Genomic DNA, 13,449 nt, shown 5'->3' with positions numbered 1-13,449 from the left:
GCTGCCGTTCTTTTAAGAGACAGCCTCAGACTCCTTACTGGGCACAGTAGGAGATGGTCTGGGTCATCTGTTACAGAACGAAGACTCAAAACCTGGAAAGAGTCGAACCGTGGGTCCGGCACTCCCGGATTCGGAGTCTTAGCAACAAACTAAGGGACGAATCTGAACGTTACCTCCCCCATCCCCTTGAATGGGCGATGTCATACGAGAGACCATGAAGTTCACTGACTCGCTTGGCCGTGGCCAAAGCTAGCAGGAACACCGTCTTCCAAGTCAGGTGGCGATCTGAAGCCTGGCGTAATGTTCATAGGGCGGTCTCTTAAGAGACCTGAGAACTCGAACCACGTTCTATGGAGGAGGTCTCACTTCCGACTGAGGGCAGGTAAGTTCATAACTTCGTATGAGTAGGGAAAGTTCCAGCGAAGAAGAAATGTCCACTCCTTTGAGCCTGAAGCCTAGACTTAAGGCGCATTTCTTCTCACAAATACACGAAGAACTCTGCTATTGATGGATTAGTGGCATCGAGTGAAGAGATACCCCTTCCACGACACCAACCACAGAAAACTCTCCACTTTGCCTGGTAGACCCCTGCGGATGACCTTCGCAGGTGTCCAGACATCCTGTTCGCAACTTGTTGCAAAAACCTCTCTCTGCGAGGAGATGCTGGATAGTCTCCAGGCGTGAAGTAGAAGCGAAGCTACGGCTTTGTGAAAGATGTTGGCATGTGGTTGTTTGAGTAGCTCGTGTCGTGGAGGGAGTTCTCTCGGAAGTTCCGTTAGGAGCTGCAGAAGGTCCGGGAACCATTCCGCATGATGCCATAGCGGAGCTATTAGGGTCATCGAGAGATTGACCGATATTCTGGTCTTGTTGAGTACCCTTCTCATCAGACAGAACGGGGGAAAGGCGTAAACGTCGATGTTGTCCCACCGTTGTTGAAAGGCATCTTGCCAGAGTGCCTTGGGGTCCGGGACTGGGGAGCAGTACAGCGGAAGCTTGAAGTTCAACGCTGTCGCGAACAGATCCACAGTTGGGGAACCCCACAAAGTCAGGACTTTGTTGGCAACTAGATGATCCAAAGACCACTCGGTATTCACTATCTGAGACGCTCTGCTCAGACTGTCGGCGAGCACATTCCTCTTGCCTGGAATGAAGCGAGCCGATAGTGGGATCGAATGGACTTCGGTCCATCTCAGTATCTCTACTGCGAGAAGGGATAGCTGCTCTGAAAAGGTACCTCCCTGCTTGTTGATGTAAACCACTACTGTGGTGTTGTCGCTCATCACCACCACACAGTGACCCGCCAGGTATTGTTGGAACTGTTGAAGAGCCAGGAATACGGCCTTCATCTCCAGCAGATTTATATGGAGGCACTTTTCTGATTCTGACCATAGGCCTGAGGTCCTGTGGTTTAGAACGTGGGCCCCCCACCCTTTCTTTGAAGCGTCCGAAAACAGCATCAAATCCGGGGGGAGGACAAGAAGATCCACTCCCTTTCGTAGGTTCTCGTCTGTCACCCACCACTGAAGGTCCGACCGTTCCGCAGGACCCATCGGGATCATGACATCCGGGGAATCGTGTCCTTGACTCCACCGGGACTTGAGTCGCCATTGAAGAGATCTCATTCTGAGGCAACCGTTGGGAACTAGACGGGCCAGGAATGAGAGGTGACCGAGGAGATGTAACCACGATTAGGCTGGGAGTTCTCTCGTCTGAGGAAAGGACTCGCGACCCTCCTCAGCATTGCTATCCTGTCGTCTGATGGGAAGGCTTTGTGGAGATTGGTGTCTATTATTATGCCTAGATATACCAGTCTTTGAGTAGGGAGCAGAGAAGACTTCTCGAGATTTACTAGGATCCCTAGATCCTGGCAAAGTCTCAGAAGTTCGTCTCGGTGTCGAAGAAGGGTTGACTCCGAGTCTGCTAGGATCAGCCAGTCGTCCAGATAACGGAGGAGACGGATGCCGATCCTGTGTGCCCACGACGATATCAGGGTGAACACTCTGGTGAAAACCTGAGGTGCTGTGGAGAGACCGAAGCACAGCACCTTGAACTGGTAGATCTTGTTGTCTAGGCAGAATCTTAAGTACTTCCTTGAAGATGGATGGACTGGGATCTGGAAGTACGCGTCCTTCAGATCCAGTGTACACATGAAGTCTTGAGGTCTCACTGCAAGTCTGACCATGTCTGCCGTCTCCATGCTGAACGGGGTCTGCTTGACAAACCTGTTCAGAGCTGAGAGGTCGATGACTGGTCTCCAGCCTCCAGACGCCTTTACAAGAAAGAGTCGAATGAAGAAGCCCGGGGACCCATTGACGACCTCTTGGAGAGCGCCCTTCTTCAACATGATCTCGACTTCTGCCCGAAGCAAGGGAGCTCAACGACACTGGATCCGCTGTCAGGGGAGGTAGAGATGTTATGAACGGGACGCGATATGCTTGACTGATTAGTGAAATCGTCCAGGAATCGGCCCCGAGTTGCTGCCACCTGCTTGCGCAACTTTGCAGGCATCCCCCTACTGGTGGACATGCAGGGGGACTGCCAATCCTAGCGTTTGCGGCCTCTTCCACTCCCTCTAGGATTCCCCCCCCCCCCCTTGAGGACTTTTTGCCTTTCTTGTCTTTGACATGAAAGGGCTTCGACACCATTGTCTTTAATGCCGTTACCGGTTTTGTCGTCTTGGTAGGACGTGGTTGCTAGGTTGCTGGAGGCTTATAGGGCTTAGATGTTAAAGCCCTCTGCAGGAGGGAGTCCTGGATGGACTTCCTCCACCTCTCAGCTGCCTGCTCCATGTCCTTAGGCTCAAACAGGTTTCTCCCTAAGATGGAGTAATGTCTGAGCCTGCTTATCTCGGTGTTGGGGACTTTCTGGTGAAACCTCTCAGACACTGCATCTCGACGCTTCAAGATGGTGTTAGCCCACAAGTTCAAGACTTGGTGGGCTAGAAACTCGATGGTACGAGTGCCTGAGAGTAGAAATGTCTCCATGGCCTTCCTGGACCTTTCCTTGGATAGATCCTCGGATCATAGCAGGATGTCAAGAGACCCTAGCCAGATGTCCAGCCACGAAGTTGCCTGCATGGCACACTTCGCTACCTTCTCCTGGCTGAGGATCTCCGTAGCCGAGAAAGCCACCTGCCGGGTGGAGAGTCTCTCGAGAGGGACTCCCTTGGTAAGCTCTTCCAAAGAATGGTGCAAAGGAAGAGCTAGACAAGTCTCTTCCATGATCTCGAAGTACCTCCTCTGATGGACACAAGGAAGCGGGAGGAGTTTGTTCCCGGCGCTCGACCGGCTGGAGGAGGCAAGCTCGGAGAGCTGGCCCTTAACCTTATCTGTGGCACTCTTAACCCATTGGGACCAAAGCAAAGCCGCACTGGCCTTAGCGGGTTTCTGAGTACCAAAGACTCGGTCCAGGACCGTGTCCTTGCCCTCACGAGGAGGAATCTCTGGATCCGAGAACCCGTTGAGATTCCTCATAAGGGTCAGAACTTGTCAGAAAGCGTGTTCTGACTCCTGAAGCTCCCCTCCTGAAGGGCTGGCAGCGAAGTCTCCTGTCCCCAAAGGCTCTTCTTGGGGGGACTCGTGGACGTTCTCCGAGGGCTTGGTTGGCTCTGGTCTAATCCTCGAGGACGACTTCGGAATTGTCTTGGAGTCTTTCGACTCCCTCCTGGGAGGGATACAGGACTCCAGAAGTGATGGTGGGAGGCTCTTCTTTACCCCTACCCGAGAGGACTTCTCTGCGCGAGGTGGGGTTTCCCTCATTGGTGCGATGGGGGAATGTCTCACCTCACGGGACTCCCCTGAGGACGGGAAATTCTCGTCCGAAGGGGAGGGAGAGAAAGTCTGGGGGGGGAGGGAACCTTCCTCAAAGAGTTCCGAGGAGTCAACTTCACCCTTGGAGAAGTTACCACGTCCACTCCTCCTCTCTTCCTCTTTAGGGGAGTCGAGACTGCCACTGCTTTGTGTCCCAGTTCAGAGAGAACAGGCTTGAAAGCCTATACGACCGCTCTGTCGAGGGACCCGAACCAGGGCTGTCGACTGACAGTCGCGCTGTCAGAAACTCCCTTTGGAGGGAAGGGGATCGTTCGATCCCTAGGAGGAGTTACCAAAGCGGCCTGAAAAGAAGAAAAAGGCAAGTTCCTAGACCTATCTGGAGAAATCCCTCCCTCCGGCGAGTGCGCTGTTCTGCACTTGCGGGGGTGCGGGGGTGCGGGGGGGGGGGGGGGGGGGGGGGGGGTGAGCGATGACGGTGACCTAGCCGTTCGTCGTCCTACAGCCTCGCGCGTGGGATCGCGTTGGCGATCGTGCTGGTGGTCGCGTTGGCGCTCCTGCGATGAAAATCTGCCTATATTGCGCTCAGGCGCGCGTAGGCGATGGCACGCGGGCGAGCGTTCCGAAGATCGCACAGGATCATGATGACCCTGTAAAGGCGAACACACAGGGCGCGCGCAAGCAGGGGAAATATCCCTTGTGCGTGGGCGCGCAAGAGGGCGCACATCTTGGACTGCAATCTGTGGGCGTGCAGGGCGCGCGATGGAGCGTAGGTGTCAATGCTGGCGAGCGCCGACGAACAGGGGAAGAGATTACCTTCCCCTTTGCGCCCAGATCCGAAGATCGTGGGCGCGCAGGAGAACGTGGGCGCACAGGCGAGAGCTGGCGCGTTGGAGAATGCTGGCGCGTTGGAGAATGCTGGCGCGTAGGCAAACGCTGGCGCGTAGGCGATCGTGGGCGCACATGGAGCGCACCAGGAAGAGGGCGCGCAGTGGCGCACTGGCGGGCCGGAGAGCGTTGGCGCACAGGTGAGCGCTGACGCGCAGGTGAGCACTGGCGCGCAGGTGAGAGCTGACTCACAGGAGAGCGCTGGCGCACTCTAACAGGAACTGGAACGTGCTTGCGCGCAATTGCGCGCAATTGCGCACTGGCGCGTAGGAGATCGATGGCGCGCAGGGGATACCTGGCGCGTAAGGGACTTAGTCTTTAGGAGAGAAAGTCCCTTGTGCCCCTAAGGGACCGATGCCCGCCTGAAATCGGGATGCGTGGGCGCCCACAGCGCATCAGCAGCCGGGAACGGCGAAGGCAAGTCAGCAGGTCTTGCGGGAAGAAGGTCGGTGCGTCCTTTACAAGGACGACCTTCCACCGAAGGAGATCGCGAATGATCTGCAGAGAGGTCCAGGGATGTAGCTGGCAGGGTCGGTGATCGACGACGAGGTTCCTCTGCGGCGGACTGCGGGGATGACGAGCCGAAGAGGCGCCTCCTTACGCCCTTGTGGGGCGAGGGAAGGCCTCTACGGCGAAGAGAAAGGCGAGCTTTGCACCTTATACGCCCTCTGGGGGCTGTAGGATCAGCAAGCTGACCAGCAGTCCTCCGAAGAGGAGTCTCTGTCAGTGAACTCCCCCAAGGGGGAGAATCACCTGCAGGAGAGACCGTTGGACTTAGCTCCTCCCTCGAAGGATGTTCGGAGGGGGGAGCTAAGCCTTCAGCTACATCAGGAGCAGAGGATTGACCTAACTCGTCAGAAGCCTCTGCCATAACAACGTCGACGATAGACAGAGGATCGACCTATGCTAAAGTCGGCGACTGTTTGACAACTGCTCCCAACTTGATCATGACAAACAGGGCTTCCTTGGAGGGTGAACCCTGAAGCCCCAAGGAAGCCCAAAGCTGCAACAAATCATGGTTAGACACATTAACATTAACATCAGAATTAATATCCTCCCCCGGGGGAGGAGGAGGAGGAGCTGCCTCGCTATGGGAGGCAACTCCCTCTCCAAAATCCCGAGATCAGTCAACAGAACTGCGGCCTACGCAACCACTTGACAGTTTCTCGGAAGAAACCGATCAAGTGGGAGCTTCGGAGGAGGTTTGGGGCACGGAAGAAGAAGCCTTGGGTTTTTCCCCCTTCAAAGAACTCTTCGAAGGAGAAATATCCCTTTTGGACTTCTTCCGGTGCCGGGAAAACCTCTCCCACTGGGAAGTAGACCACTCCCCACACTCACCACATACGTTATCTCTATCACGCCATTGGCCCCTACAAAAAGGACATAAGGTGTGAGGGTCCGTCTCGACCGCCGACATATAAGTCCCACAAGGGCGGTCAGGTAAACCGGGACACTTCCGCATCACAGAGGCCAACTTCACAAACACTCTGTAGAAAAGAAAGAGCAAACAAAAGATCAGTCAAAATGGCTGTCAGTAAGGCGAGGGTGACAGCGGACACGTCCGTCTAGCACCCGAGCCGATACCAAAGTGAGCTAACTAGCGGTGGGGTAGTAAACCCTTGTTAAAATTCTAAAGGCTCGTCATTTCAGCTACGCCGAAAGTAATTACCCATATTAAATAGCGTGGTTTGTATTTCAGTTACGGAACAAATTTATAATCTGACCCAGCTAACATAATATAATATGCCGTCTACTAACATAAATCACACAATAAATGTCATTAAATCCTGTAATATAAAATGAGAAAAAAACTTATGCCAAGTGAGTTCCCACACAAGTTAAAATAATAAATAATGGATAAGAACTACTCACTTGGTCCCTTATATCTGGAGGGGGTTTATTAATCATATCGTCTTTCTTTGATCGTATTCCGTGCGACCCAGATAAGTGAGCTAGTTGAGACTCTAAGTCGTTCTTCTCCCTTCGCAAGACGCCGGTCTCTCTTTGCGAAGCTTCTAGACGTCCTCGGAGAATTCTCACTTCTTCCCGAGCTTTATTGCGTTCGCTTCTAACCTAAAACAAAACACACAGCTTAAAAAATAAGTAAAGTTAGAATTATGGAAATAGAGTACTGTATTTGCACTTGGTGGTCTAACTAAACTGAATACTAACAATACTAATTACAATTCTGTATAGTGATAAAATACATCCTTTGTACATCTAATACTGTATTTACAATAAATCACAATCATTCCTTTTAAAATCCAAAATTTTCCTGTTGATATCTGTACCCAAAACTGGCACTGAAGTCAAAAATCAAATGTTACAACATAATATCTACTATGGTATTCCATTTCTTTTCCTCACTATTATGTACCTGCAGATCCTAACAATGAAAAAATGACAAATATGGAAATAATTTCTTTTTTCCTAACTATAAAAACCTTGAGCTATTTACAGTGGTTATATTTTGGCGATGGCTGAAACTATCCGTAAAACTTTCAAGCGAGGTGTAGGAAGGCCTACCACCTCGCTCACACTCGCGCTAGTATCAATACGTCACTTTGAAATTTCAGGCAGGACTTCTTAGAGGAAGGTGATGGCAGGACCAGTATGTGTACAGTAAATAAAGAGTAGCTCAAGGTTTACATGTTTAGGAAAATCTACAAATTTTATATAATATTTAATTTCCTAGCAATACAAACCCAAGTCATTTACATGGGTTACTACTGATCATGTTTTCTCTGACTAGCCAAACAAAAACTTGGGTGATTTCACCATACTTCATGGTTCAATAAACGCATCACATTCGCAAGGAGAAAGTAGACGCACGCTCACCACGTCTCTTCACAGCAATTACCTGGTCAAAGACTTGCGGAGCTGTTGAGCCAGGACCTTTGATAAATGACTCAGGTTTGTCTAGCTATGAAAATCCCAAATTGCATAAAAATTTGTAGTTTATTCCTAAACTGATACAAACTTCTGAGTCATTCATATGGGGAGTCTTCCTTACGGAGGAAGTCTCCGTGAAGTTAAGAGATGAAAACCTTCCTCTCTGAATGATCTAATTACTATAAGCAATAGCAAGAGGTTGCCATGAATCGTAGAGGACGGTGTAGCCGACTCATAAAGAGACATGGGCAAACTTCCGATTCTCCTCAGGAATGAAGTCTTCGTGAAGTTAAGATATATACTTTTCTGATACAATCACTATGATCAAAGAGAACTGCCATAGAACATAGTAGCTGGCTCATAAAGAGGCAAGACTGCTCATTCAAAACCAAAAAGGGAATCTTCGCCATGGGTGAAGTAGTATGAACATCAAATGTTACTTTAAAGGCAATTTTTAAGTATATCATCAAATAATAAAGAAATTGAGGCAAACTTAATTGCATTGGGGTGAAAACCCAAGGAAGGCTTCAACTCCAATCAAGATCATTATCCGCCTCAAGAGTTCTTTCTTGGAAATAATGATGATAATAATTAGGACTGGGGCTGAATGTCCCGTGAGAGTAGACAGACAGGTCATTTGTTGTGCTGCCATCATAATGCCTATTGAATGGGCCACCTTTTAAGATAAATGTCCAAAAATGGGTTTTCTCTTCCATCCACCAGCTTGAGGACTTGTATTCCCGAGTGGTTTCGGGCAATGCTGAGGTTGTGTCAAATCCACAAGAATCCTGTGCTCAAAGGGGGAGTGGGGTAGCGACACTTCACTGAGAATGCATAGGTTCTTACAACAGCCTTTCTCTATCAGAGAGAGACTGTATCTCTGAAAACAATCTTTGGGAGCATCCAAAATTTGCAAACAAGGTGGTCTTGGTAACTAGTATTAGAGAATGGTTTTGTGGAATTCTAAGGTTGTGGCAAGTCCACCTAGATCATGTGCTCGAGGTGGGGTCCCTAGTGACGAGTCCCCTTAGGATGCATAGATTCTTCTGATAGTCTCCATAACTCAAAGAGAGAAAGCATTAATGGCTACTTTCTTCCAGAACGGTCAAAGCTCGTGATCAAAAGGGTGTGATAAGTCCCATCTATTTCTTCCATCAGAAACTCGCACTGTTCTAAGGGACAGAATAACTAGTTAGTCTTGTGATCAGGAACCTCTTTGAGAGACAATATTGTGAAAGAGTTTACTTGAGATTATTTCCATCCAGAGTCTGGATTTGTTCATAGAACCAGAAACGGAAAAGGAGGCAGATTCACTGATGCCACTTGATTGAGGAAGGGTCCCTGGCAACTCTTCCCCTGAAGATAGTGAGTTTTCATGTTAGGTCATGTTCACGATGAAGAACTTCACTTCTGATCTGACAGCGCCAACAGACTGGAATACAGTAATACCTCAGGATACGAAATTAATTCATACCAGAATGGCTTTCGTAACATTTTGTCATGTAATAAGTTGTGTTTTACATGTAACATGATTTAAAATTCTAGGCGCATTTTGTTTTGCATCCTGAGCATCTTTTTGTAATATGAGGCAAAAAAATCTTCGTATGGCATTTTGTAAAATGAGTTTTTTGTATACAGAAATTTTCGTACCTAGAGGCTTCCCTATGTAGTATCCCTGGGAAGAGGGGTCGAAGCACACTGTTCATCCATGGACTTCTTGGGAAGCAAGATCGTGAAAAATTCCAAATGAAATTCACCGGATCTGGTTCTCATCACCAAAATGAGAATAGTATTTTCCGAATTGTGTTTCCAAGAAAAAAGGACCGTGTAAGTAGGCTTGTTCTACTTGGCTGGTAGTGAAGTCGAAGGAAAAAGTAGTCAGCTCCTGGACTAAAGAAGCCCTTCCGTCTAGGATTGTGAGGATAATCTTCAGATATAATTAGTCCCTTCTTCCCAACTCAATAGTTAGGGGGGAGTTACTCCTATGAGAGAGGTCCGCCCTTCAGAAACCTTGGTAACGAGAGCATCGATAGCTCTTCCGGGGGGAAGAGTTCTACTTATCTCAAAAAAGAACCTGCTTCAAGATCTAGAACTAGATCTGAACTTTCATAATCGAGCCAGGATCTGTTTTTCTAAAGTGTCAAATATACCTTAATCTAGAAGACATGGTCTTGGAAAGCTCCCAATTCTAGAATAATCCCAAGCAAGGGTTCTATTCGACCTGAGCAGTCCTCGTTTTCTGACTAACTCTTCCCAAGGAAGACGCCAGTTAGATTCCTATGTGACGTGTCAGACAAACTCATTGCGACTGTCTAAGAGTTACCGATTTTGCAGCCCTCTTTATTCGGTCTGGCTGTCTTCTCAGTTTTATCGTGAGAAGTTCCAGACCCAATAGTCATTTCTTAAGTAGTTGTGTCCATCTGACTCCCTTGGATCTCCTGGTCTTATATTCCTGAGCCAAGGGAAGAGAACGTCGGCCATTATCATAATATATGTTGAAACGGTAGCTAACAAGAAGTGTGGCAAAATTAAATAATTCATGACAGGAAAACATTTAAGGCAAAGCCTAGTTAGGAGGATATAGCTCTCCTGGCCATACCTGGTTTGTACTCACAGATTGTCATGATCACTCATGCTAGGGAGTATCTGGTCTAGGCTTTTTTGTAAACCTCCATGCCAGGCTTCCTGACTGGAGTAAAGCTATATCTTACCGCTCTAAAAGTCATGCTACTTCCAGGGATATGGTAAGCCAAGGTTCCTCTAACCAGGGAGGGGTTCTGCACTCTCATAGTCCTCTGACGCTAAACACCACTCGCCCCGAGGATACTCTCGTATCTAGTGGAGACATCGCTTCTCAGGACGAATAAATATCTTCCCAAATAAATAATGTTCTGTCATTCAAATCTGGTTTTGGGGATAATCGTACTTTCTAAGAAAACCAGAAAGGTGCCGGTTTATGGTCAGACATCTGAACATCACCGGTTAGGGCTGGCTCCTTTCCATATTCTAGGGAATAAAAGGGGTTCATACTTCCATAACCTAATTATCCTGTCACAATCTTGAATCTAGACAGGAGTATAGATTTGAAACAGTAGTCCTCTTCTCGAAAGGTAGTAAAGATCTTCCTTGAGATAGGCTTGGTAAGGGCTTGCAGTTGGTACCTCACCAGAGCTTTTGGTGACCAACAGCCTGCAAACAAATATTCACTATTTGTTATGGCAATTACAAAATAAAGAAGAGGAGGGAGATTCAAAAGAAATCCCATCTCCTACGATACGGTTGAGTGAACTGGAAACTTGAACCAGGTTCATCCCCTGCACGCAGCCAGTATTAGAATACTCTTGCGGAAGAGGATGTCTAACACAGGGGGCTAAGGGCCAGAGATGTCCACCTCAACACATAGTTAGTGGAGGCATATTTTGACTAACGGCCAGAGATATCCACCTCAACACATAGTTAGTAGATGCGTATTTGGACTAACCATGGTAGGGGAGGAGAGAAAAGGGGCAATCTATATTCTGAACATGCTATATCAAATGTTCAGAGAATGGTCCTCTACCGATTTTACCATCTCCTCCCCCACTTTAACGTCCACTCCCTGCCTGTGGTATGTCCAGGTACGCACCTATTACAAGTAGGAGCCGTTGAACCTTCAGGGGGAGGGGAAGTCTCTCCCTTGGTCTGAGTAGTTTGAACTAAGAGATGGATGTATCTTACACAAGTCTTTCTGTGGATGAAAAGAGGCAGACATACCAGTTGTTGTCTCTCTTCCTTCTGAGGTAGTTTGTTCCCATCTTGTGATCTTTACTATTGCTGACTCTACCTCTGTCTGGGAGAACAGATAGGGGAAAATTCACCACATCCAAATTTCTCAGAATTAATGCCTTTCCAGGGGTCAGTTGTTTCCAGCATCTGGCCAAGATTGCGTCATGTCTTTGTAAGACACAGCTCCCCATAGAGGAATGGTCTGAAGTGAAAGAAATATGATATTTTCATAATAAAATACATTTTTTAACATACTTACCCGCTGGTTATATAAGAATGGCTAAAGTCCCTAGACGCCCGGCAGAAATTCAAAATCTTGCGGCTATCGCAGATATGCCAGTTGTACACTAGCGCCCTCGCGGTAGGCAGGTCGAACTATACCAAACCCTTCAGATCTTCCATGCCCCATGGTCTCTAGAGGGGAGGAGGGTGGGTTTTTAACTTACATAACCAGCGGGTAAGTATGTTCAAAAATTTATTTTATTATGAAAATATCATTTTTAAACATAAAACTTACCCGCTGGTTATATAAGAATGGCTGATTGACACCCTTGGTGGTGGGTCAGAGACAGCAACATAATTGGAAATTCACTTAAGGGTTACATTAAACAACTTAAGAGGTTCGTACCTGATAAGGAAGCTGACTGCAATGATTCTCTGCCTCATTCTGTCTGCTATCCTTACGAGATCCAGTGGTCCACCCAGGGGGTTGAAGATCTCTAAGAGCTGTCAAACGGTGCCATAACCTATAACATGACAGGACCTCAACTAATACCCTTGTTCCGGGCGCACTCAAGGAACAAATTGATCACTTGACCAGACAACAGATAGCGGAAGACTGACAACCCATCTCCACATACAACCATAAAAATTTACAAGTTCCAAGAGAAAGAAAGGGTACTAGGAAAAAGGGAACGTAGTGGTAGATCATTCACCGCCACGAATGGTCCCAACGTGTAACAGTCCTCATAGAGAGTCTGGACATGTTTCAAATAATGTGATGCGAATACAGATTTACTTCTCCAGAAAGTTGTATCCATTATGCTTCGCAGAGAACGATTCTGTTTAAAAGCCACTGAAGTCGCTACCGCTCTAACTTCGTGTGTCTTAACCTTGAGGGGCCTAAGGTTTGCCTCATCACACTGGGTGTGAGCTTCTCTAATCAAGAGCCTTATGAAGAAGGATAAGGCATTCTTTGACATGGGCAGAGTAGGTTTTCTTACAGCACACCACAGATCCTCTGAGTTGCCTCTCAAACTCTTTGTTCTGTCCAAATAGAACCTTAATGCTCTCACAGGGCAGAGCACTTTCTCCAACTCTTCTCCCACAATATCATAGAGAATAGGAATCTCAAAAGACTTAGGCCAAGGACGGGAAGGATGTTCATTCTTGGCCAAAAAATTAAGCTGCAAGGAACATATGGCTTTCCCATCTCGGAAACCAATGTTCCTGCTTAAGGCGTGAACCTCACTGACCCTCTTAGCTGTGGCTAAACTAACCAGAAACAGCGTTTTCAAGGTTAGGTCTTTAAAAGAGGCCGAGTGCAAAGGCTCAAATCTGTCACTCATGAGATATTTAAGAACAACATCCAGGTTCCAGGCAGGCAATTCTGGTTGTCTTTTCTTTGAGGTATCAAAAGACCTAAGAAGACCCTGCAAGTCCTTATTGTTGGAAAGGTCCAAATCTCTGTGCTTAAAGACCGTTGCCAACATACTTCTGTAACCCTTGATTGTTGAGGAAGAGAAGTTATGCTTATTTCTGAAATCTAGGAAGAAATCGGCAATCTGAGTTATAGAGGCACTGGATGAAGACACCAAGTTAGCTCTACACCATTCTCTGAATAACTCCCACTTGTACTGATACACCCTGATGGTAGAAGACCTCCTTGCTCTCGCAATAGCCTTGGCTGCCTTCTTTGAAAATCCTCTAGATCTTGCGAGTTTTTCGATAGTCTGAAGGCAGTCAGACGTAGAGCTCGGAGGTTTAGGTGCTTTCTTGCCAAGTGAGGTTGTCTGAGAAGATCTGGTCTTAAGGGAAGGCTTCTTGGAACATCTACCATCCATTCCAGTACCTCTGTGAACCAACTTCTTGACGGCCAGAACGGAGCCACCAGAGTCATCCTGGTTCCCTCGTGTGA

At 47.8% G+C, this 13,449-nt stretch overlaps 1 protein-coding gene across 3 annotated transcripts in view; it reads right to left on the bottom strand.

Annotated features, from left to right (window-relative positions):
- The window catches only part of LOC137625403 (coiled-coil domain-containing protein 102A-like), a 291,278-nt gene that overhangs the window by 140,017 nt on the left and 137,812 nt on the right, over window positions 1-13,449 (bottom strand). For all 3 annotated transcript variants that reach the window (XM_068356292.1, XM_068356291.1, XM_068356290.1), the window contains exon 4: window positions 6,528-6,728. In XM_068356292.1, coding sequence (XP_068212393.1) covers window positions 6,528-6,728 — 201 coding nt within the window. The remainder of the gene's footprint in view (window positions 1-6,527; window positions 6,729-13,449) is intronic.

This window comes from Palaemon carinicauda, chromosome 32 (assembly GCF_036898095.1).
Source record: "Palaemon carinicauda isolate YSFRI2023 chromosome 32, ASM3689809v2, whole genome shotgun sequence".
In the NCBI taxonomy this organism is placed as follows: domain Eukaryota; kingdom Metazoa; phylum Arthropoda; class Malacostraca; order Decapoda; family Palaemonidae; genus Palaemon; species Palaemon carinicauda.
The sequence above is the reverse complement of the archived record's forward strand: the minus strand, read 5'-3'. Positions and strand labels throughout refer to the sequence as shown.